General features: G+C 40.7%; 2 protein-coding genes and 1 long non-coding RNA gene across 4 annotated transcripts; 1 reads left to right on the forward strand and 2 right to left on the reverse strand.

Annotated features, from left to right (window-relative positions):
* Positions 1 to 1,229: 1,229 nt before the first annotated feature.
* On the reverse strand, positions 1,230 to 5,322 carry TSPYL4 (TSPY like 4). The gene has a single exon (XM_047858564.1). The coding sequence runs from the start codon at positions 5,224 to 5,226 to the stop codon at positions 3,973 to 3,975; it is 1,254 nt and encodes a 417-aa protein (XP_047714520.1). The 5' UTR covers positions 5,227 to 5,322; the 3' UTR covers positions 1,230 to 3,972.
* A 127-nt stretch (positions 5,323 to 5,449) lies between these two features.
* LOC125165523 (uncharacterized) lies at positions 5,450 to 10,182 on the forward strand. 2 transcript variants are annotated; one of them, XR_007152150.1, is made up of 2 exons: positions 5,450 to 5,516; positions 8,430 to 10,182. It is a non-coding gene; the product is annotated as an uncharacterized LOC125165523 (long non-coding RNA). The 2 variants fall into 2 exon arrangements; XR_007152149.1 differs by lacking the exon at positions 5,450 to 5,516 and adding an exon at positions 6,633 to 6,869.
* A 10,924-nt stretch (positions 10,183 to 21,106) lies between these two features.
* TSPYL1 (TSPY like 1) lies at positions 21,107 to 24,473 on the reverse strand. Its single transcript, XM_047860708.1, has one exon. It carries the CDS (start codon positions 24,389 to 24,391, stop codon positions 23,051 to 23,053), a length of 1,341 nt encoding a protein of 446 aa, XP_047716664.1. The 5' UTR covers positions 24,392 to 24,473; the 3' UTR covers positions 21,107 to 23,050.
* Between the last annotated feature and the right edge of the window lie 1,774 nt (positions 24,474 to 26,247).

Below are 26,247 nucleotides of genomic sequence, written 5' to 3' on the forward strand. Positions count from 1 at the left end.
AATTAGCAAGTCTATTTAGTAATTCTGGGCCGTTTATGTCAAATTTTTTTTTAGATGGCTAAAAATATTTGGTCATTCATTTTCACAAATCTTGCAATATCCATAGCCCTCTCAACTCCAGGAATGCAGAAGTATTTATTTCCCAAGCCTTCATGTAATAGCTGCTGAACAGCAAAACATTACTGGTAATTGAGATTGGGATGTCTGAGATCATTTGTTTCTAGACACTATATGTCAGTAACAATTTTGTTATTCTTTCTTTTTAAAGCACCACACTGTAGGAGCAAAGAAATTAAGAAGCACCTAACAGAATACACAGTGATTAATTTTTCCAAAGTCTATCTTAAGCTCACTAAGAATCAGTTAACATAAATATAGCAAATAAGAATGGTGTATTAAGAATAGCTTTCCATGGGGCGCCAGGGTGGCTCAGTTGGTTGAGCATCTGAGTTCGGCTCAGGTCATGATCTGACGGCTCGTGAGTTTGAGCCCCATATCGGGCTCTGTGTTGACAGCTCAGAGCCTGGAGTCTGCTTTGGATTCTGTGTCCCTCTCTCTCTCTGCCCCTCCCTCGCTCATGCTCTCTCTCTCTCTCTCTCTCAAGAATAAATAAAACATTAAAAAAAATAGTTTTCCGGTAAGTGAAATTGAGTCAGAGAAAGACAAATACCATTATTTCACTCATTTGTGAAATTTAAGGAATAAAACAAGCAAAGAGGGTAAAAAAAGAGACAAATCAAGAAACAGACTCTTATAGAGAACAAGTGATGATTACCAATGGTGGGTGGGAGGATGGGTTAAATAAATGATTGGAATTAAGTACTGCACTTGTGATCAGCACTGGGTGATATATGGAGTTGTTCAATCACATACATATACAATATAGTGCATACCTGAAACTAATATAACACTGTATGTTAACTGGAATTAAAAACTTAAAAAGCAAAAAAAAAAAAGCTTTCCACTGAAAATTCAGTGGTGCTTCAATTACCCTCCAAAACTACACTGGTTGAATAAGGAAAAATTAAGTCCATGAGCATCCAGTTAGTTAGGCTTCTTATTTACCATTTTCCTAGAAAAAAAAATCTTAGAAATTCTGTGGCTTTTTTTTTATAAAGCTTCAGGACAATGCTTATGGTGACAACTTGATAACTTTAATGATTTCCCAACCTTTTATTAGCCTAGACACACAGAACTTTATTGTTATTTTTTGGTGAAAACAAGAAATACAGCAGAGTGACAGACTTTTATTTTTCCTTTGAGCACACAGAAGAAGACTAATAAAGTACTTAACGATCCTTGTTTACTTTGACAGAGCAATTCTACAAATACTTACACTGGTTAGGAACATAAAATTCAAGTACAACATTACTATTAGGGCAAGAAATATCAAGACAAAAGAATTGGTTTTCTTTTTGAAATTACTTTCACAAGACACAGCAACAATCTGCAAAATTTCAAGGATCACATTCAAATTATTTTTCTAAGAATAGAGCTATGTATGAAGACAGACCAGAACAAGCTGATATATTAACGAATATTCACAGGTTTCATACTGCACAGGAAACAAGTTTGATATTTTTGCACATATTCTCAATTATAAGCAAAAAGCAGGCCTGTAAATGTCAATTTCGCCAGCAAGCAAAAATAGAGAAAGGAATTAATAGGATTTTACTCAAACACAGTGAAATAATGAGCATATACCATTAATCTTCTATACAGAAAAGATCACTCCTATAATAACAGAGAGAAAACAACCAGACTTGCATTTTTGCATTTTAGACAAAAATCTACTGGTGAATTCAAGGGAGTTAGGGAAAACTCCTCTAAGTATCCTTTTTAAACATCAACCACTTTGATTCTCCCACCTCTCCTAGGAAAAGCTTCAGGGGCCTCCCCCTCCATTCCCAAAGCTGCAGGGTTCATCCTTCCTGTGCCATTCCAAGACTACTTGGTTCATTTTGGTTTCTGGGCTCTCACTTCCCTCAGCCTAGAGCACCCTCCCCACTGCTGTACCCAGACCTCCCAAGCACTCATGGAACTTAGGGCAAGGCCTTCAAACAGGAGAAAGCAGGTAGTCCTTACCATTACCATATACCACCCAAGTAACACAGCCCTGATACACTGCTGTCCCACCTACTGGAACCTGTCCTGGAAATCCAAACAAACTCCACACATTTGGCATCTCCCACAATGTACACTGCAGCCTGCTCCCTCATCTGTTGGGAGAGAAGCAGGGAAGGAAATAGGGAAACTGAAGCCTGAAAGTCAAGAAGGCCAGACAACAGGATGGAGGCCCCTGGGCCATGAGAGCAGTAATAAAATAGTACAGAGAATAGAGGTGACCCTCAAAATGCTGCCTTGGGGTTCTTTCTAAGTGGTCAAGGCCACCCCTGCCAAAATTTCCATGTTTAGAAAAGTGGAGTGAAACTAAGTTTGGCCGCTTTACATCACAACCTTCTCTGCATCTGCCTTGACTCCATCACTGTGAGGCCCTTCTGTCTTTCCTCCCTGCTTCTCTAACTAAACTCAAGAAACACACAGATTTTGGTAAATGGACAGGGAAAAGGTGGGGTTGTCAAAATTGGCCCAAAAAAACACTGCTCATAACTAAATAACCTACAGGTCTCCCTTTGAAACTTTTAGACCTTACTAAAGGAAGTAGGGTGGAGGCTTGAGGGCAGAAGAGCACAAGAAGACATGTAGAGTCTATTGTACAGTACCTTTCTCTCTTTGGACACCATCAAGGGTAGAGAAAATTAAACAAAAAGCCCACTTTGCCAGTTTTGTTTCCTGTCTGCTTCAGAGGAGAGGGAAGTGGGGGAGAGAACAAGGGGGTGGGGGTGGAGGAAAGAGACAAAAAGATGCAGAACAGGCCACACAGACCAGGAACACCTTTCCCTCGGTGCCCCCACCCTGGCAACTTTATCATGCTCAGAATGAGTGCAGGAGTTAGAGAAGGGGATACCTAACAAAACTATCTGATTAAGGGTGGTTTGTTGACTCCAGCTCAGAAAGGCTAACTGCTGGAAGTGAACCCCTTCCAGCCTTGCTTTGGGCACTATCACATATGACTGTGCAGCCTGCCCCACAGCCAATTGGGTTTATAGGTAACCATTTGATGGCACAAGGGGATTGAGGCGGAGTTCCCTATGTGCTGCCTGGGAGCTTAAGTCCACAGTCAGTTGCTGAGGAGGCAGGCAATGGTGCCTATGCAAAGCTTATCCAGAAGGGTGAGAGCAGGTTTGTGTGGGCCATAGCACCGACCCTCATACTCACCAGTACCTGGTCACAAAGCAGAGTGAAAAGAAGATGCAATAACACTGAAAACCTCTCATCTGTTACCTCACTCATGCCTTGGAGCCACCCACTAGCCCCCTTATTCTGCCAGATAACCAGCAGGGTGGAAAGCACAGGCCCAGGGAGGCAGCTGGGAACCAGTTAGTGGTAGCTAGAAATGTCCAGTTGTCGTTGATGGTTGGCATCATCTAGAGTAGTTTCATCTTGCAGCGGTGAAACTCAAAGAACTTGCCATAGAATACATGGTTATCAGGAGGACAGTCAGCATAAAGTATGAAGTCCAGCTAGTTATTTGCAAAGGTATTGCAAGCTTCTTTGTGGTAGAGAACCACTTAAAAAACTAGGAGAAGACCATGGTCATAGACAGGACCCAAGGCATGCAAAGGAAGGCAGTGCCTATCTACAGCATCATGTGCTTGGCATAGAAGCAGTGCAACGCCATGCACTTGAACATGTAACAGGATACAGAAGAGCATGAAGGTCCAGAGGAAGAGGAACACAAACATGTAAAAGTCAATCTTGCAAATGACTGTTGAAGATTTAGGAGAAGCAAAGGACAAAATAGTTCAGTGTGAAGAGAAAGCAGATAGAAGACTGCATGCTGTCGGCTAAGCAAAGGTTCAAGGGGAGGTGGTGGGAGACTTGTGCAGGAGCTTCTCACAAGGGCAGCGCTTAGCCAGACTGGAACCTGAAGGACCTGGGGCTCTCCACGGGCTGCCTTGCTGGGTCTCGAATTCCTCGGCGAGGCCCTTCGCCCATCAGGTAGTACTGTAGGGGATTGGGCCACAGTTCTGCTTTGATAATCTCAGCAATCCTGTCGAATTCTAGAAGGCTGTGATCTGAGAACCAGTTGAAGAAACTGGGGATAGTGTTTCCTTCCCGATTCCTGTGGATATGTGACTGGGGGTCTTGGCCCCTGTGCCAGCGGATTGGAGTGGAAAGAGACACCACCCGGCCAGAGGATCTGCGCTCATATTCTTTGACGAGCCCCTCATTTCGGAAATAGGGGTTGCTCTGAAAGATGAACTTGAATTTGCAGCCTGCTCTGGGGTGTTTAAGCTCCTCCACCTCCAAATTGATCATGTACCTCATCATGTCTTCATCTTGGCCACTGATCATAGGTGACAGCTGGGGGTGGTTCCGAAAGGCAGTGACCCAGAAACCTGGGATATTTTGGATAATGAAACTTCTGCGCTGCATATGGAGCCTTCGCATCCGGCCAAACTTGCGCTCCAGCTGAAGGAAGGCCCTGTCAGCCTGGGCATTTACATTTGACAGCTCCTGATCGATGGCCTCCAGGGAATCCATGCAGTTATTGATCTTCGGGGCCTTGGCCCGTGACTCCTCTTTCGCTCCTCCTACCACCTTTTTTTCCTTCTGCATCACCTTCTTTTCCTCCACCACCTCCTCCGCTACTCCCTCCTTTTCCGTTGCCGCTGAAACGGCACACTTTTTTGTCGTCATTTCCTTGGCCTTCGCCCCAGGCATCATCTGAGACCCCAACCCCCCTGCGCCACAGGCTTCTAGAGCTTTCTCCCCAGCAGGGCCCCGCGGCTCTCTACGCTGACAGCCATTTTCCTGGCTATTGTCGGTTGCTACCGCGGGGGAGGCTGAAGCAGAGGCTGCTGCCAAGCCTTCCGTCGGAGGCAGACCCTCTTTCTGGCCCGATTTGGTCGCTACACGGCTGCGGCTCCCAAAAACTCGAACGCGGAACACGGGGGCACAGCTCGCGGGGCTCTCGGGGGCGCCTGCCTCCGCGGGGGTCTCCAAGTTGCCCTCCTCACCTGTGTCCGCCATCACCTGGGTCGCCTCGGTTTCCTCGCCCTGGCACTGGTTTAGGTCCGGATGTCCTGGGGCATCGTCGGCAGTAGCTACGCCGCAGTCTTTAGCGACAGGAGGGTTGCTGCCCTCATCCAGGGTGCTCATTTTGGTGGAAGTCAGATCCGCAGGAGCAGAGCGTCCCTTGTCCTCTGCAGAAGCCGCGCTCCGCCCCAATCCGCTTGTCGCACCACCCCTCTTTTCCACTCTGGAGGATGCTGCTATGGCAACTGGTGACGTCACGGCGGCAGCATCTTCACGTCGCGCGAGAATTCGCTGAACCTAATGATTACGTCAGTCAAGGGTATGCTTTTGTCTTTGTGTTATAAAATGGATGAATTTCGTCTTTCTGGAAAAGATTTGATTTACGTGATTGGGTGCAGACCAAACTCGAACATGTGAGAACTGTGTCAATGTGCATTTCTAAGGCTCTGTATGTATTTCTAAGACACCTATGCTATTAATTTTTCTCTTAAAATATTTACTTAAAAGGTAAGAAAGGTTCTGGTCCAAGTTCATCAGCTCAGAGGGCCGTTCGTGGATGGTAAGGAGGGAGTCAGCAATTCACCTGCGTGCCTTTTTTATGAGACTGAGGGCTACCTACTGCGCTAACGAGGCGCTTGCCTGCCTTTTTTAATGTACAGATTCGTGACTATTATCAAAGAATTGAGATGAGCAGAGTTTGATTTTTAAGAAAAGTGTTGCTCTGTTAAGCGATGGTTTAAAAAATTAGGAGCAATTGTAAGGGAAGTTTCTCTCATCCTAACAAGACATAATGATTATTTCAATTTGTTTGTGTACTTTGGCCAATACCTATGAAGTGATTGGACAATATTTCCTCATCCCTTTTAACTAATATAAGTAGCAAATGTATTTTCCTTACTTAGAAGTGACATACGCGTGAGCATGCAAATTTAGCCGTTAAGCATTTCTGAAAAAGATGTGATCTCAGGAGATTTTAATTTCCACAGTTGTACATAATATATGTTGCTTATCCTTAGGCTGTAATCCTAATCTAAAAGGAGTTCCTGCTTTATAATGCATGTGGGCATGAAGCCAGCAAATACTTGCCAAAATATGCCCCTGTTATAATTTACTGCAGGGCAGAAGCAATAATCAACTGTTTGCAGGCACTGAAACTATTACTTGTCCAAATTAAAATATTTTAAGTAACATTTAAAATGTTAAAGTATTTACTTAAAATTTGTCTATTCAAGTCAGCTCATACAATTCATCTGCTAGTGATGTCGATACTGTGCTATGTGTTGTTTTGTTTGTTGGAGTATGAAAACACTGGTGTTAGTCCTTAGAAAAATGCAAGAGTGAAGGAAAACTTAAATTTTGCATATTTTTGTTTAACATCTTAAATTCATATTAGAAAAATGATTATAATTCTTTTTTTTAATTTTTTTTTAACGTTTATTTATTTTTGAGACAGAGAGAGACAGAGCGTGAACAGGGGAGGGGCAGAGAGAGAGGGAGACACAGAATCTGGAACAGGCTCCAGGCTCCCAGCTGTCAGCACAGAGCCCGACACGGGGCTCGAACTCACAGACCGTGAGATCATGACCTGAGCCGAAGTCGGACGCTTAACCGACCGAGCCACCCAGGAGCCCCTGATTATAATTCTTTGTAATAGAAACTCCACTACAGAGCCTCCAGATTACGATCACTTTGAAATCAGGACTCAGAAGAGGATCCAGTGAAAAGGAAGCATGTGGGGAATCGGATTTAGAAACAAGCAGCAGCAGGTAGGAGACTAGAGGGAAGTAGTGCAGACCCAGTACAACTAAGAATGAGGTGTTGATGGTAAAGACACTGACATTAAAGGGAAACAGCTTGCCCTGCAGCTTCATAGTTTCGCTCACAAAGGTTTGCAAGAGAATTCGTAAACAATTAAGATATTTTTGTACCCCTAGTCAGCCTACTCAAGGACAGACTGTCCAAATTGCTGCCAACTAATCAGATATCCCACAAAAATTGGGCAAACAAGATTCACTCTTCTCAGACTACAATGATTTTTCTCTCCTTTTTTTTCCTCTTTTAATGAATCCTATTTTGCCTCTGTAGGGTGAAATCAATTAGTAAGCAATGTGCTATCATTAAGTGACTTTGTGACTTTGAGTCACTCTTTGACACTATTCCGCCTTGTTTCCTTTCTTAAAGAGTCTTTGTACTGTGGGAGGATTAATTCTCTAGGATTATAACCTGAGCCAAGAAGCAGAGAAGAGCAAATGCTGAATGAAAGTTCCCTTGCCATAGAAGAAAGAATTTTCTATTTGCAACAGAAAATTATAAAATTACCTGAGGCTACTACCTGTGAACTTTTTTCTCTTGTTGTATATACCAAATTTTTATAAAGATTTTTACCTCGACTACTTGAAACGTCCCTGTCCATAGCTTTGATTGTTCTTGTCATTGCGATCATTTTCCACTAATAATAGCCTGCCCATTCTTGAAACTCCATTCAAGCCTGTCTCAGGAAGATTGCATTAGGCTTTTTAATGCATTTAATTTCATAAACAAGGACACAGGAATCACAGAAAGTTAACTCACTCGTGGTAAGACATATATTAATTGGCAAATTGCCTCCTCCTATCTCCTACGCATAACCTTCCCTTATCATTCTGATAGTCCTATAGCTCTATGGCCTTTGCCACCCAATTTAGTACTTACTTTCTATCTTTGACTCTCTTGGTTGCTTTATGCAGATCAGTCTCCTCATCCCAGCTGGACAAGGATGGCTGTATAGTGGCTTCATCCTTGGCATCTACAGTGACTGACTATCTCATTGACCATTTTAATGAAATGTGATGATTTGATTTAAATGTAAATTTTAAAAGGTTTTACCAAAATGAATAATATGACTCTGCTAGCATTTCATTTTGAGTTGAGTAGATATATGTATTATAAATAGGAATCATTTGATTTGCGTATTAGAATATAGGTACACAACAGAGCCTGTCCTAATGGCAATTGGCAATAAACCTCACTACAGAGAAAAAGATGTATCAGTAACACGATTGTATGAAAAAGCATTTGCAGAAAATGTCGTGAAAAACTAGAAGGTACATTTGCCACAGGACACGGACTTTAACAAAAGTTCAAAAATAAACTAATATAGTCAAACAGGAATGACTTTACTAAAGTATATAGTAAACACTGGAAAACTTAGGAAACATCCACTGTTACTGCTCTTGAACAGCAGGTTTTTTTTCTTTTTTCAGAGTGACATGGTTTCTGGTTATATATTCATTTTGGCCTACATTTATTTAGTGTCTTCTAAATGTGCTATCTCTTTTAATCCTCAGAACAACCCTGTGAGGTAATAATACTATGACCTCCATTTTACATTACCTCAGAAGGAACTCAAGCAAAGAGAAACTGAGTTGCTTATCCAAGGTCATACAGCAGCAATATAGAGCCACAAGCTGAAACCAGGTAATCTGACTCAAGAACCGTGCACTCATTCATTATATCGTCCTGCAGTTCTGCACAATGTATAAAATGCAAAGGTACTTTCTTAGAAATAAGACCATATGACCATCTCAATTTAATGTTAAATCTTATCTTCCTATTCCCCTCTGCCCATCCAGAAAAATACTAACAATTGTTGGGGAAGCACCCAGTTAGTAAAAGGAGAAACAGGAATTCACGATTCAGTGCCCTACGTCCCCAGTTCTCCATCCATCAAATGTAACATTCCCTTTGTTCATTTGTTTTTTTTATTGGTATTGTATAGACCTAGTCTTACTAGAGGAGGGCAAAAGACATGGGCTGAGTTCCAGCTCTGCCTTAACAGGGCAATGGAAATTTGGGCAAGTGGTTTGACTTTTTAAAATCTCATTTCCACATTTTGAAAATGGGAAGAATAAGGGGCACCTGGCTGGCTCAGCCAGAGGAGCATGCAACTCTTGATCTCGGGGTAGTGAGCTCAAGCCTCACGTTGGTTGTAGAGCCTACTTTGAAAAAAATGGGAATAATAAGATCACCCAACCTATCTTTATTCACTTCTCAGAGTAGTGGGTCAGCACTCTGCATAGGTGAACCTTCCTTATAAGTTGCTTTCTTTCCTCCACCCTCACCCCCATCTCCGTGTCTTTTTTTTCCTTCTTTTCTTATTTCATGGAAAAATTAAAAATAAAAAAATAATTATTTCATGGACCATTATAGCCAAAAGATACTTGATTTTCAAACAATTTCCCCTGAATGACCCTTAATGTATGGAAGGAGTTATGTCTCTCTGACTGAATGGGTCACCTCTCCTGGGCTCTAAAGCCCAGAGTTGAGTTGAGCAGCAACAGAGGCATTCTATGGAAATGTTTCTCTTCCTCAGACAGGACAAAGGCATCTTTAGCAGACAGACCCCATGTGTCCAGAGCCAGGTACACTTGCCAATTCCAACAGAAAGCTGTCCTACTTTCTGGGAAAACAATGGCTGAAGAACAACTAACTTTACATTCAAAGAAGATGCCGAGCTAATTGAATTTCTTGCAGGTAAGAGTCAAGGTTACATTAGGCATTTTAATACATTTAACCTCATAAACAAGGACACAGGAATCACAGAAAGTTAACTCACTCGTGGTAAGACATATATTAATTGGCAAATTGCCTCTGGCTTTGGCACCATCCCAGTGTGGAGATTAATGTGGTGGCCATGAAGATGTACCTCACAGCCCTCCAAATACAGGAAGAATAACGTCCAAGGGCCTGAATGCTGTACCCTGAAATCTGTAGCCTGCTTTGCTTGCATTCAGGCCATACGTCCTGTGAGCTGCTCCAGCCAAGACTGAGTGTGGCTAGAATACATAAGGTAAAACCATTCCTAAAAACTGTGGGACTCAGCTGACCACTGACCCGGGCTGACTCAGGGACTCCTCAATGGCCTCGTGAATCTTCCCTGGATGGCACAGGAGTCTAGGCCACTTCACCCAACTTTCTCTTGCTCTTCTTTTCATTCAGTCAGACTTGCTTCCTGGTCAAAAGTTTCTTCCATCTTTTTTCTGGGCCCCTCCCCATTTCACTCACAGTCATTTCCCCTAGTAATATCTTTGCACATTTAATCCCAGCTTGACTTCTGCTCTTCAGAGGACCCAGATTAACACATTTAACAGATCATTTAAACGTCTTAGTTTCAATTTTTGTATTTTGCAAATTGGGAGTTGGGGGACAGAGAAGAGCTAAAAGGAGAAAGACTTACTCAGTGTCTACCATGTGCTTTATGTTATTTTACATAATTATCACATCAACTTTCATATGACAGGTAGTACTGCTATTTTATGGAAAAGGAAGGGGAAGATCAGAGAAATGATATCACTAGTTTAAGATTACTGCAGAGTCTAGATTTGTACTGAAGCCTATTCTGACTTCAAGGTTGTATCTTCTCTACCACTTTCTCTCCTTTTCTAACTGCTTAATTGTGAAGATCAAAAAAGATAACAGATGTGAAAGCACTTTGAAAATGTAAAGATGTGTTACTTCAAAGCCAGAGATTATTATTATTTCTGTTGGTTGTGGTCAAGACCACTATGTCATATGCAAGCCTGGTGCAAAGTACAAATGTGGGGCTCCTTGTTCAAAATTTATTGAGACTTTGAAGATGGCACAGCAGAGCATTACACCAGGTATGGGACCCATGAACCCAGCCATGGGAACAGCAGAATTATTGGGACAGGGGCAATCAAATTGAGCTTGTAGGAAACTTTCTAGAAGAATAGAAAAAACATTCTGGGGTGCCTGGGTGGCTCAGTTGGTTGAGCAGCCAACTTTGGTCAGCTCATGATCTCATGGTTCATGAGTTTGAGCCCCGCATCAGGCTCTGTGCTGACAGCTCAGAGCCTGGAGCCTGCTTCGGATTCTGTGTCTCCCTCTTTGCCCCTCCACCACTCACACCCTGTCTCTCTCTCTCAAAAGTGAGTAAAATTTAAAAAAAAATTAGAAGAAAAACATTACTTATAATGAGTATTTTAGAACTCCTGTTTTCTTTCTTGAAATTCACAAATAGTGTACCATCATTTAAATTTATTTTTTTAGTTTAAGTCATCTCTACACCCAACGTGGGACTCAAACTCATGACCCCCTAGATCAACGGTCAGTCACATACTCTTCTGACTGGGCCAGCCAGGAACCCCAATTTTTTAAAAATTAATATAACATCTTGGTTGTAATATCAAGGAAAAATAAAAGGGAAATAATTCTTAAAATATCTATTTTAATTTATAAATGGTTGGGCATGCCTGTACTAAATGACATGATGAAGTAGTTAGGTGGCTACACCTATAGAATCACTAGCTCCTTATATATTTTGGAGATTAACCTTTTCAGATATATAGTTTGCAAATATTTTCTCCCATTCTATAGGTTGCCTTTTCACTCTGTTGATTGTGGATAAAATAAAAATTATAAGCATTAGAAAGCTTTGTGTCAGAGTTTAACTGGCAATTGTTTTCATTCTTAGTGTTAGAGAACGATGTGTCTTACAAGCAGTGTTTAAGAGTAGATGAAGTAAGTTGCTTTCAAAAAATGCAGTGTTTAACACAGTGCAGGGAGGTGAGGGGTGTGCCTGGCTGGCTCAGCTGGTAGAATGTGCAACTCTTGATCTCAGAGTCTTGAGTTCAAGCCCCATGTTGGGGGTAGAGTTTACTTTAAAAATAATAATAAATAAATAAAAATAAAACAGTGCAAAATGTCTTCATCTGTAAAATGGTGCTAGGCTCTAGGCTTAAATAATAATTAATATATTTTTCATCTATATGTTTAACACTGGATAATTACTTTATACGGGGCACTGTTCTCCACACTGCAGGATCTAGCATCCCTAATGTCCCTAATGAATACCAATCGCACCTACATCCATTGTAATAATCAAAATAGCCGGCAAATTTCCCAGACACCATAGGGGGAAGTATACATATACATTGATAATCAGTTTTTTAAATGCCTGTGAATATGACATGGTATTCTCATTCCTGGTCACTAGAGGGAGAAAGTGGTCTTTAAAATGATAATCTGTAGTTTGTCAGCCTTTTAGGTTAAAGTTAAAACTGCTCTGGAAAAAAAAAATTTAAACTGCTCTGAAGAGAATATTTATGATAATTTTATATACCATACATTCATAAAACAACTGTGGCATGAATTTTCAACGTATGTTTTATGCTGTGTATACTATTAGAATTGAATCATCATCTTTATTATACTTAAGCTATCACTGTTACAAAATTAAAATTTTCTCAGACAAGCTTATTTAGTTATGATGCCTCCCATGATAATATATAGCCAAAAAACAAGATTAGATAGCGTTGCTTTCCTCAATCATTAGAGAAATAAGAGACAAAGTCTGTGACCTGAATGACCTCATACCTTTGTGTGCTGAGTGTGATAGGTAATTTTATGTGTCGATTTGACTGGGCCAGGGGGTGCCCAGACTAAATATTATTTCTGAATGTGTCGGTGAGGGTGTTTCTGGAATTAGCATTTGAATTGGTGGACTCAAGAAAGTAGATTGCCCTTCCCAACATGGGTGGGCATCATCCAGTCTGTTGAAGGCCTAGATAGAACAAAAAGGTAGAGGAAAGGAGGAATTTGCCTCTTTTGCTTCCTCCCTGAGTACTTGAGCTAGGACATGAGTCTTCTACTGCCTTTGACTGGTCTTTACACCATCAGCTTACTTGGTTCTTAGGCCTTAGGACTCAGACTGGAATTATACTACATCACTCAGCTTTCCTGGGTTTCCAGCTTGCATGTGGCAGATTGTGACACTGCTCAGTAGACCTCCCTAATCACATGAGCCATTTCCTCATATAAATCTCTTCCTATTGACCCTATTTCTGTAGAGAACCTGCCTAGTATACTAGGTAAAGAGCATACATTGGAATCGGACAGTTCTGGCTTCATGTCTCAGTTGTGCCACATACAGGCAGTTCAATTTGAGCAGGTCACTTGACTTCTCTGAGCCATAAGCTCCTCAAATATGGAATGAATATAATAAAACTTAAGTTACAGAACTGTTAGGAAGATGAAATATTTGCAAAGTGTTCATCCCAATGGCTTTCAGTAAATAAAAGCTGACTTGATAATTTTTATTATTTTTATGCTAAGATTTACCTACATGAAATAGAGTATAGTGCAGACAAAATAAAATCAATGTCAAATTCTGCTATAAAACTGTAAGTGTATAGAAGTTCAAAGATGAAAGACATCCATAAATAATGGAGCAGTAAGTGAAAAAAAGAGTTGAATTGGACCATGTAGGATACAATTTGAATAACATGAAAAAGATATAAAACACTGGGGCATAGTAATAATACTTGTCCACTATGTTCCAGTTACTTTTTTTAAAAGATTTTATTTTTGAGTAATCTGTACACCCACTGTGGGGCTCGAACTCACAACCCTGAGATCAAGAATCACATGCTCTTCTGACTCAGCCAGCCAGGTGCCTTTGTTCCAGTTACTTCTAAATGATTTTAGATATATGGTATTTCCAGTTCATAGGAAAAAAATGTTTTGCTGGCACTAAAATAAAATGCTTCACCACATTTTTTTTCACATATTATTTTAAAGACTTTATAAAATAATTTTTAAAAATTAGTTACATGAAATCTATGCTTTTAATAGCTAATTGGAGAGGATTCATCAAAATTGACCTCAGAGTAAACTTGAAGAAGTTTGACCATTACTTAAAATGATTGATTACAACAGCACCTAGACTACCATGTACTAGACTCATCTCAACACAACTCCTTATTGTACTAAGAGAAGTTAGAGCTTGGTTAAGAGGATAACAATTAAGTATGAAGTGCTGTTATAAGTAATCACCCAATTGACTCAAACCTCAATAAATACACACATTCTTTGCATTTCATAGTGATAATGACAGTTCTGTCTACAGCTCAGCAAATTCCAGAAGGATATTAAAACATTTGAACTACTTTGGCTAACTCTGTTCTTCTGAAGGAAGGTAAAACCAAACAGTTTAATTCAGACAGTAAGTATCAAGAATTGTATTTTTATTTTTACTTTTATTTTTATTTTTTTGAAAGTGTGATAGTGATCACTTTTTTTTTTTAACGTTTATTTATTTTTGAGACAGAGAGAGACAGAGCATGAACAGGGGAGGGGCAGAGAGAGAGGGAGACACAGAATCTGAAACAGCCTCCAGGCTCTGAGCCATCAGCCCAGAGCCCGACGCGGGGCTCGAACTCACGGACTGTGAGATCATGACCTGAGCCGAAGTCGGACGCTCAACCGACCAAGCCACCCAGGCGCCCCAAGAATTGTATTTTTAAATACAGGAAACAGTCATAATCTGATGGAGCTTAGAAAACCTGTATTATTTAACATATACAAAGATAAATGAACAGATATATAAAGGTAAATAAATATATCCCTTTTGAAAGCCATTCATGAATAGATTGGGAATATTAAAGCTAACCTATTTATACTTAATTAGGATTTACATGTCTTTATGCTAAAATTACAGGTTGCTGCAATATGGTGAGATGTGCCCTACCTTGAAATAAGGAACCCTAACTGAATACAACCTGTGTTACTTATATCTAAATTAATACACTTCAATTTGCTAAGCTTCTATTTCCCTATCATATGGGGATAGTGATACAAAAACTGTAGGATTACACATGTAAAATGAGAGCATACATGGAAATTTCTGACATTTCTAACAATCTGCTGAGAAGACTTTGAAGACAGAGGTGTGTACTTGGAGCAGAATTAGATACCTGAGGCTCAAATTGTGACTCCATGGGGTAGAGAACTCAAATGTCATTAAGAATATAGGTAAATATCTTGTTTTGTTTTTAAACTTTTTTAATGTTTGTTTATTTTTTGAAAGCGAGAGAGAGTGTGTGAGAGGGAGAGGGCAGAGAGAGAAGGAGAGACAGAATTTGAAGCAGGCACCAGGCTCTGAATTGGCAGCACAGAGCCCAACACGGGGCTCAAACTCAAACCGCGAGACCATGACCTGAGCCAGAGTCAGTCGTGGAACTAACTGAACCACCCAGGCGCCCCTTGTTTTGTTTTTATAATGAGAACTGAATTCAGGAAACTAAGAGATAAAGCAAGAACAGCAATGGGGTTTAGGGCAATGATTCCCAAACATTAGTATGCATCAGAATTATCTGGATTGCTAGTTAAACTACAGTTGCTAGAGTCTACTTCCAGAGTTTGAGTCTATAGAGAAGGAGTGGGGTTCTTGCATTTGCATTTCTAACAAGATTCAAGTGAGTCTCACACTGCTTTTCTGGGGGCCACCCTTCACAATCTACTGTGTTAGGGTAATAGAGACTGGTAAGTTGAAGCTGGAGTCAGAGAGAAGGGTCCAAGTAAAGAAGGTCAGAGAATCATCTTGTAGGCATCTAAATTGGCAGAAATGAAAAGGGAAACACGGAGATTATTATTGAATAAGTATGTGAGTACTACTTACAGGTCAATATGAGCAGATTCAACTTCTTCAGTGACCAGAGGATGACAGCCTCTTAGTTTGTATGTTAAGGAAATCTCTAGAGAGGTCAACTTTTGCCCAGAATTGAAGGTGAAAAGTAACCAAAAAAAAAAAAAAAGTAATCCTAAAATTGGTATTAGAAATGAAATTATACAGCAATAAGAACTTGCAAACAAGGTCATACAAGTAGAGTCAACAACTTGTATTTAAGCACTGAAGAAAAGTAAAAATAGCAGAAATGGGCAAATAGAATTCCATTTTTTGAATTGATGACAATAATTTTAAGTCTGTTGTTTAATGAGGTTATAACTTACACTAAAATGCATGGATCTTTATTGTACAACTTGACGAGTTTTGACAAATAGATACATCTGTGTTATCATCAGCCGAATCCAGCATTACTATCACCCAACAGTTGGCTCATGTTTCTTTCTCATTACTAACCCTGAGGCAACCACTCTTTGGATTTCTATCACCATAGATTAAGTTTTCCATGCTATCCAACTTCACATATATGGAATTACATAGTATGCACTCTCTTGTCTGACATCTTTCATTGACCAATGATTCTGAAATTGTTGCATGATCGATAGTTTGTTCCTTCTTGTTGCTGAGTCATGTTCCATTGTATGAATACACCATAATTTATTCATTCACTTGTGATGGACATTGGTTTGTGTCTAGTTTTGAGCTGTTATAAAACTGCTATGAACATTCTTGTGCTGTATGTAAATTATACTTTAATAAAGAAAACAATGACAAATTCCAAAAACAAAAGAAAAACTACTTGTAGGTAACATCTTTGGTGACTTAAATGAGCAAAGAGAGAGGGCTAAGGCAAAAACAACAGTGAGGTGGTAAAGATTAAATATCTGTCACTCCGTGTTAGCCACTATTAATGTGGTCAAGAAAACGCAAATGGATTCAAGCTGGATATGTATGCTGACTAGAAAGCAAATGGAGAACACACTCATTTCCCAATACTAAACTGCCATGAATTCTAGAATCAGAAGTTGAATCTTAAAGACATGAAGACTTGGAAATGAAGTTACTGTCACACATTCAAAGGCTTACATGTATGGAATCATGCATCCAGTTGCCGTGGCTGATTCTGTGATGCAAACCTTTACTCTATTAGTCGACCTCAAGAAATGTGTACTGAAATCAAGCCCTGAATAAGAAGGCTCATATTTCTAGAATTTTGTAGAGGAGTTCATGAATCTCAAAATAAGTTTTAAGTTTCTAGGTTAAGTGGTTATTCTGGGGCAGCGTCCTAATTGGGTCTATCCAGAGCTGTAGGAAGTAACCCAACATCACTGGTAACTCTTCACAATAATATGTGCTTCCTACTTGCCTCCTATAGTCTCCAATTATAAAACAATCTTTAAATATGAGTATTATTATTACCTTGATGGAAATTGATCAAGATTATCAATTTTACTTTTATCTGTGTACTTTTGTAATATATTTTTTCTATTTTTGACAACTGATGAAAATAAGCTGTACAACATTTTAAATATTTCTCCAACTTTTTGATTTGAAAAGTTTCAAACCCACAGTTGAAATAGTAATATCAAAATAGTAATACTACCATTAAAAAAAAAAAGAGTGAAAGTAAAAAGATTACTAAGAAGTTGTTTCCTTTTTTGACAGGGGAATTTGAAAAACAAAGTGTATCAGTTATTAGGACTGCATCTGGGAGGAATGGCACACTTTCTCATCCCTCAGCATGGAGGGGGCTTCATAACCTGATTTCTGAAGAGGTACCAAGTGTGCTTGCTGATGCCCTAGGAGAAAGTTAAAATGTGTGTGTTTAGGGGGGATGGGGGGAGGAGGGAGTAGGTAGCTCCATAGTTTATACAAAGATCCTAAAGATACTGCATCACTCTGAAAGGAAGCTTTCTGGGAGAACTTCAACAGTGACCTGGCTACAGACCAGATTTGTAAATGAAGTGAAATTAGGGGGTAAAATTACTCATTAGAAATAATTAATGATCCTCTAAATGCAAATAGGTTAAAAGAATTAGACTAATTTAATAGAATAAAAATTAATATAGATACATGTAAACTGTTGGAAACAAACTTCAATAAAGCGTAACATGAATGGGGTGCCTGGGTGGCTCAGTCAGTTAGGCGTCCGAATTCAGCTCAGGTCATGTTCTCGTGGTTCATGGGTTTGGTGTGTCAGGCTCTGTGCTGATAGCATGGAGCTTGGGATTTTTGTTCTTTCCTCTTTCTCTGCCCTTCCCCTGCTTGCGCTTTCTCTCATTCTCAAAATAAATAAACTTACAAAAAATAAAATAAAAAATAAAGTGTAACATGAAAAAACCTAATTCAGCAGCACATGAATACTTTAAAATTTAAAGGTTTGGTAAATTTTAATCTTATTAGGAGTGAAAGGGTAATATTGCTGCCCCAAAAGCTAATGTTCTCTTAAGATCCATTCAAAGAAATATACTGTGCAGAATATAAGCAGTAATAATCCTATTCAGGGCACCTGGGTGGCTCAGTCGGTTGAGCATCTGACTCTTGATTTCCACTCAGGTCATGATCTCATGGTCATGAGATCAAGCCCTGCATCAGGCTCCTCACGGAGCATGGATCCTGCTTGAGATTCTCTCTCTGCCCCTTTCCCCTGCTCATGTGCTCTCTCTCTTAGAAAAAAAAAAAATCCCATTCTGTTCTTTCTATTCTGTTATTTGGACGTTACAGTGTTCAGTTTGGAGCACCTGACTTTAGGAAAAATATAAGCATAATGAATCTTGTTTATTTGCATTCACAATGGATAAGGAACATTGAAGGAATATGTATATAGCCAGGTTGGTGGGGGAGGGGAGGGTGTTGAGGGGAGGGATAGGATGATGACCTTCAAGTACTTAATTCATTTGTGGAATCAGGCTAATTACATCCTGCAAGACTCCAGGGGTCAAAATATGGAGCAGAGGTGCTGTATATGCCCAGTCCTTTATAATACCTGAATGTTATAAGGCAATATATTTCTGAATAAATTTAACAAAACTGGGAAGGGAGTGGGTATTCCCTGCCTTGAGTCCAAGGAAAGGTTATCCATGATTCTCAAATATGTCTGTACCTTAGTGTCTAATTTAACTGGTTTGGGGATAGAGCCTGGAATTTTTTACCAAGCTCCCCAGCCATTTATAATGGACAGTCAACTTTGAGAAATATTTGGCTAGGTAATTGTCTGGATGTAAATTAATGTGAAATTAAAATGGAGAGGAAGGTAAATGGAAATTAATATTTACCACATATTATATGCCAGGCATTGTGCTTGGCATTTTCACACTCTAACCTGTATTAACTATGTTAATACTTGGAATCTTTTAGCACAGTGCCTGGCATATAGTAAACTCCCAAATGTATGCTGTTATCCTCTCTACAACCTTATATTGACATTCTCCAAATACATCCTGGGAGAATACTAGCTTATAATATAGGTATTATCATCCCTGCATGATGGACAAGGAAACCAAGACTCAGAGAAGGTATTTATTTTGGCCACTAATAAGACATCTGTGGGTTTATAAAAAAATTAGCAGCCTACCTAAGTGGCCCTTTTTATTTTAATAGAATTTTAATAGAAGAAGAAATCTCTTCCTGACCTGGTCTCAAAAAAATGACATTAACTATAAATCCTGAAAAAGTGAAGCCAAAAAGTAGACATTTTTTCCTAATGTGGCCTGACAGAAACTCTTCTGTAAGTCTTGAGAACCCCTGAGGTCAGAGGGAATGGATTAAAGTGGCCCTTCAGAGCTAAAACAAAGCACTTCAAGCAAACATGGAGAAAGTACTGCTCACAAGTGAAATAGCTCCCATATATATATAGTGAATGCATAAATATTGTATCTGTCACATCCATAGTCTAGGACTTCAATTATATATTTAACACTGAGGGAGGGAAAGTTGGTCCTGAAGGGACAATCCTGATCATCTCTGACACCTTCTCTTTGCCACGTTAATCCTGAGTTTTCTTGTGCACATGACTGGTTTGAGTATGTGAATTTGCTGAAGAGGAAACATTCAAGAAAAGATACTCCCTCCTCAATGAGATTGTAAGTTCCTCAATTGCAAGGACAACCTTCACTTTACTATCCCATATAGCCCTTAATGTAATAGCCAATACAAAATAATAATTGCTGCAAGATTGTACTGCAAGGCTACACTAATTTTCAAAAATAAAATATGCTTCAAGTGGTGAGCATTGAATTGACTTGGTACAATGCTATATTCAGATTTTTTTTTTTCTGTTGCCTGGCCAATTGTTAAGATTTAGAGCCTATGTTAACATACACAAAATGGTATAGCTGATGACTGAAATTTTATTTTCTGAGCTTCAGGTACATCTGTAAACCAAAAGTACAAAACATTTTATTCTAGAAGAATATGAAGCTATAGGTCCTAAATGTTAAGGGTTTACTTTTTTTTTTCTTTTTTGTTAAGGGACTACTTTATTCTTTATTAATTATTATTATTTTTTTTAAGTAGGCTTCACACCCAGCAGAGCATAATGCAGGGCTTGAACTCACAACCCTGAGATCAAGACCTGAGGTGCAATCAAGAGTCAGACACGTAACCATCTGAGCCACCCAGGCAACCCAATGGGACTACTTTATTATTATTATTTGTTTTTAATGTTTATTTATTTTTGAAGGAGAGAGGGACAGAGCATGAGCGGGGGGAAGAGCAGAGAAAGAGGGAGACACAGAATCCAAAGCAGGCTCCGGGCCCTGAGCTGTCAGCACAGAGCCCAAAGCAGGGCTTTAACTCATGAACCATGAGATCATGACCTGAGCCAAAGTCAGGTGCTTAACTAACTGAGCCACCCAGGCTCCCCTTCCCCCAGTTTTTAACAATAAAGGGAATGACTTTATCTTCTTTTTGTTACCTTCTGAAGGCCTGACAGAATGCCTTGATAAATATTTGTGGAATTCACTGTTAACAAATTATGTGTTATTTTCTAGAACAGTAAGTCCCTGTAAGTACACCAAGTACTTGAGGAAATATTTCATCTTCCCTAAAGGGAACAGAAGAACTGTTAAGGCAGAAGAGTTATCAGGCCTTGAAAATTTTGACACAAATAGAAAGTGGGGAGGTTTGAAGAAAAGAATGAACAAGTTTTTACAGCTGAGAAAGTATGAGAAGGGTTTATCACTTATGACAGAAACTCTGTTTGCTTATTAAATGCATAAGCAAATAAAAAGAACCCGAATGACACAAGAATATCATTGACAGAGATAGAAATGGAAGCTTTAAGGAAGTGAAGGGAGTGGTGGTCCTGCACAAGCTATATGGAAAAAAGTGACATCATGAGTAAGCACTTGCAATTGTGAACTAAAGCAAAACAACAGTAACAACCCTCCCAACCTTGCAAGGTACAGAGCAGTATGCCCTAGTTTCTTACTTCTGGGATAATGTCTGTTGTATCCGTTTTTAGAATTTTAATAATTCCATAATCTGTTATTTTGAACAATTCACATGTTTATGGGCAGGGTGGAAAAAAAAGAAATCTAGCAGAATAACATGCTTTTATTTTACCACGATGCATATACAGAAAGACAGATATCCCAATGGTACATTTCCAGTTTGAAAGAGCAATCTCACAAGTATTTATGATATTTAGGAAAAGAGACACATCATTTACCAAGTTGTTACCAGGGTAAGTTACCAAGAAAGACAATCAAGTCAAACATTTTTTGTAGGTTATTTTTCCATGAAGACAACAATTCCCAGTCTTCAGAATCTGACAAAACCAAGTTACTCAAATTATATTTCTAAGAATACATTTTTAACAGAAACAAGAGATTGAAAACTCATAAATATTCAGTTAAGTCTCTATATCTTACAGGAAAATAAAATTGTTATTTTTCCAAATGTTCCCAACTGAAAGCAAAAAGAAAGCCTGTACAGCTCGGTTTTCCCATTAAGCAGAAACAGAAAATGTTATTTTACTAAACACTAGTGGAAAAAAAAAAAAAACACAGTACTAATCTTCCACGTAAATGAAAACAGAAAATGAAACAACAGAATGAAAACAACAGAAAGCACCCAAAGTTGCTTTGTTTCTTTAAAGTATTCTTCTCTAAGCAACACATTTAACACTCAATTCTCCCATAGAAATCCTGAGAAAAAGTATTTCTCCTCCCATTACCACTGATAGAAAAAGAACCTTTTCCTTGAAGGCTCTGCCAAGCCAGTCTTAATCTTATGCCCAATTTGTATCTTGCTCATTTTCGCCTGTGGTTGTCTGCTGTTTCCCCCGCTTAGAGCACCCATCAAAAGCTCTAGTTCTTCCATGACTATGAACTAGATATCACTTCATCTATAGCCGTCTCCTTTTAAACCCTCTAGGTGTCGCTAAAGGGAGTGGAGGATGGGGAAGAATGCAGAGGGAAATAAGAGCTCTAGCAGTCTATTTTTCAGGACAACCTGTCCCTGGAAATCATGAAGAGCTAAAGCTAAACTAAAAGGCCTACTTTTGAGCTATCATTTTTTTTTTCTTTAAGAGACAAGAGGCAGACAGGGAGAAAGTGTACTACCACCCTGGCACTTAACCATGTTCAGGGCAAGGAGAAGAGGCACAAAGAGGTATACCTAGGTTTTGTGTGAATTTACTAGTTGAGGCTGAGAAAGCCTAGTACTTGGAATGGACACCATCCTTACTCTTGCCATAAGAATAAAGTCTTAACTTGTCACCTTAACTACTTGCCTGACAGTTGGGTTCTGGATCATGAAAGGAGAGGAGACAGGGGATGAGGAATCAAGGATGTCTTTTGGGAAAGGAATGGAAGGGTCTTTTGGGTGCTGGCAGGAAATCTGGGTCCATCACCAGCTCTAGGGATTCTTGTTTAAAGCAAACGAGACCACAGTGGTGCTGACAGTGATCTGCAAGGTATTCATCCAGTAGGTAGTAGCCCAAGGTGGGTGGGCATAGCCAGTAGTAAGCAGTAGGTGACTAGAGGTACAAGAAGAGCCACAGAGTCACATAAATCAGACCAACTGGCCCACTGCTGCTCTCTTGATATTAATGCCCCACAACTGTCTGCCTATACTGCAGAGCAAAATGGGTAGAATGAGCTCCTAGGCAAAGTTAGAATTCCAGGTGGAAAGAGTCAAAAAGCCCTAGGAACAAACAGGGTCCATGCAGTGCAGATAAAGGCAGTGCAATTTACAGCATCATTTGCTTGGCTTAGGAGTGATGTGAATCATGACCATGCAGCATGTGACAGTAATGCAGAATAGCATGAAGGCCATGTGGAAATGGAAGAGCAAGGTCTTGAAAGTCTCAATCTCCAGGTTGAGAAAACTGTCCAGAGGAAGAGGTTGTAAAAATGTCAGGGGGAAAAAAGAAAAAAAAAAAAAGAAAAAAAGGTAGAAGGCATACCCATTTCTTGTTGTCCAAGCACAAGTCCAGCAAGGGGTAGTAGGGACCTTGTGCAGTATTTCCAAAGGCAGAGATTAACCAGACTGGAATCCAAAGGGCCTGGGGATCTCTACAGGCTCTCTTATTGGGCGACGTCTGGCTCTACGGACTCCTTCACGCAACAGGTAATACTGCAGTGGATTGGGCCACAAGTCCTCTTTGATAATTTCAGCAATCTTGTCAGACTCTGGAAGGCTATGGTCTGAAAACCAGGTGAAGAAATTGCAGACGACATCTTGGTTCCTGCGAATGAAGGACTGGGGTTCATGGCCCCGGCGCCATATGATTGGTGTGGAAAGAGACACCACTCGGCCAGAGGCTCTGACCTCATATTCTTTGACAATAAGCTTGTTTCTGAAGTAGGGGTTTCTTCGAAAGAAGAACTTGAACTTGCAGCCAGTTCTGGGGTGTCTGAGCTCCTTCACCTCCAAATTGGTTATGTATCTTAACATCTCGGCATCTTGGCCCCTAATCATGGGGGACAACTGGGGGTGGTTCCGAAAGGCAGTCACCCAGAAGCCCGGGATATTCTGAATGATGTAGTTCCTCCTCTCCAGGTAGTGACGACGCATGCGCCCAAATTTCTGCTCCAGTTGTTGAAAGGCTCTGTCAGCCTGAGCATTCACAGTGTCCAGTTCCAGCTGGATGGCTTCCAGGGGGTTCATGCGAAGATCCATATTCAAGGGTCGGAGCCCCGCGTCCTCCTTCACCTCCTCTACCACTCTATTTTCCTCCATCATTTCTATTTCTTCCCCTACTTGCTTCTCTATCTCCATCTTCTGCTCCACCACCTCCTCCTCCTTCACTCCTTTCTCCACCGTCTCCTCTTCCTTCACTCCCTTCTTCTCCACCGCTTCATCCACTGCTACCGAGAAAACGGTGCATTTTTCTGTCTCCACTTCACTGGCCTTCACCTCTTCCAACACCTCAGACCCCGACCTCTCTGCAACACAGGTTCCTGGGGGCTTCTCCCCACCTGGGCCGCCCGGCTCTCCGCTCCGACAGCCATTTTTCAAGCTGTTGTCCGTTGCCACGGACACAGACCCAGCTTCCAGGCCTTCCGTTAGAGGCGGGGCCTCCGCCCGACCGGCTTCGGTCTCTACGAAACCTCGATCCCCACCGCCTCGGATCTGGGGAGTTTGGCCACAGCCCGCGGGGGCGTGGAAGCCTCCCCGCTCCTCTGGAAGCTGAGGCGGTGGGAGCGCGACAGTCTCCGAGCTTCCCTCACCCGGCTCCGCCATCACCTGTGACGCCTCGGTTTCCTCACGGAGCTTCAGGCGCTGGTGTGGGTCGGGGTCTCCTGGGGTACGGCCGAGAGTCGTGAGACTGCGGGTTTGGGGAAAAGGGGACGTCTCAGCTCCATCCTGGCCGCTCATGTTAGCAGCAGCCTGACCAAAGACAGATTAACGGCTGTTTTGCTCACAGACAACGCCCCCTCCTAAACCGGCGGCTCGCACCACCCACCCTGAAGTCCCGCGAGAGTGTCTGCGGGGGTGACGTCAGGGCCGTGGATCTCACCAGAACGCGAGAAGTGGCTGCTCGCTCCGCCCCTGCTTGTGGTCCCAGCTTGTTGCCTTTAGTTTTTCTTGTATGGATTTAGGAGGGTGAAGCAATAATTTGACTTATGTGCATAAATGTATTTCGGACTCAGAGACTGAAGGCAGTGAGGGCACTCCCAGCGATGCATCTGGAAACTGCCTGCAGCATGTAAGCTGGGGTACTGGTAGCGATCGCAGCACTACACTGCCTGTTGTCTGAAAACATACGTTTTACCGGGTCTGCGTATGCATTTTTTAGACCGGAAGATAGATCTCTTCACTGTTACCCCATAGTGGCCAGAAACAAAAATCTTTTTATTTTTAAACTGAGATGAATAGCAATTTGTTTCTCTTTTCTCCAGTAGAAATGACATGAAAGTATCAACTCCAATCTCTAACATTAGTGGGAGAAAACTACTCAGCGTTTTACCACCAAAGTGATGCATAGTATTCCTTGGTAGTTCTAAATTTATAATATGCATCAAAGAAGAGTCTGTGATACATAATGTCTGCAGGAATTAAGCCAGGGTCAATTAGCTCTCTTGCTCCATGACCCCTCACTGCAGAAAATTAGAAAAGCTGTTTTCAGCCCCATAAACTATTAATCTGTTAACGAATTTAGTTACGCAAAAGGCCCTAATGAAGTATGTATTCATGGCAGTCAGTTCATAGACTTGATTTAAGAGGGATGTCAGTGTCTCTAGTTTTTGGTTTGTTGACTTGTGAGGAAAATGTGTTAGAGAGCTACAAGGCTTCAGAGAAATACCAGTGGGGGACTACCCACCAACATTTTTATAAAGAAAAGCTCATTAAAACGGATAATCAAGATGGTCTTGAAGTAGAAAACAAACTTGCAGAATGCCTGTGTGCAGTTAGTTGACTCGAGTGTAAAGTAGGCAAACATTTTTTCCTGTTTGCTTTGCCTAATAATGGCCCCCAAAGACGTTCACTTCCTAATCTTCAGAACCTATGGATATGTTATCTTATGTGGCAAAAGGGACTTTGCAGATATGATTAGGTTGAGGATCTGCAGATGGGAGGATTACACTGAATTATCCAGGTGGGTGCCATGAAATTACAAGAGTCCTTATAAAAAGGAGTTAGGAGCATCAGTCTGAGAATACGTGACAATCAAATCAGAATTGAGAAAAAAAGAGAAAGAGATGTGAAGATGCTCTGCTGCTGGCTTTGAAGATGGCAGAAGGAACCAGGATCCAAGGAATGAAGGCAGCGTCCAGAAGCTGGAAAGGTAAGGAAATAGATTCTCCTGTAGAGCCTTCAAAGGAATGCAGCACTGCCAACATCTTGATGATGTCTCACCTGCAGAACTATGCAAAAATTAATTTGTGTGGTTTTAAGCTATTAAGTTTGTGGTAATTTGTTACTAAAGCAATATGAAATGAATACTCCTTGGATTGAGGTTTGGTTGCATCTCTTTGTGTGTCCTGTTTTTCCTAGCAGCAGCTCCTTCAACCTTGCCCATCGCTTCCTCTGAGGTCCTGCCTCCTGCCCAACAGCTGTGATGTATCATATCCTGAGCCTCTTTTTGGTTATTGAGACCAGAATTAGGCAACACCCAGAAAGAAAATTAAAGCTAAAACCTACCACAAAAGATATTTGAGAAGACTGTGAACTCCAAGGACAGTCAGAGTTTTGTTTACTACTGTTTACCTAGTGCCTAGCACACTGCCTTG

The sequence above is a fragment of the Prionailurus viverrinus genome, chromosome B2 (assembly GCF_022837055.1).
Source record: "Prionailurus viverrinus isolate Anna chromosome B2, UM_Priviv_1.0, whole genome shotgun sequence".
Taxonomy (NCBI): Eukaryota; Metazoa; Chordata; class Mammalia; order Carnivora; family Felidae; genus Prionailurus; species Prionailurus viverrinus.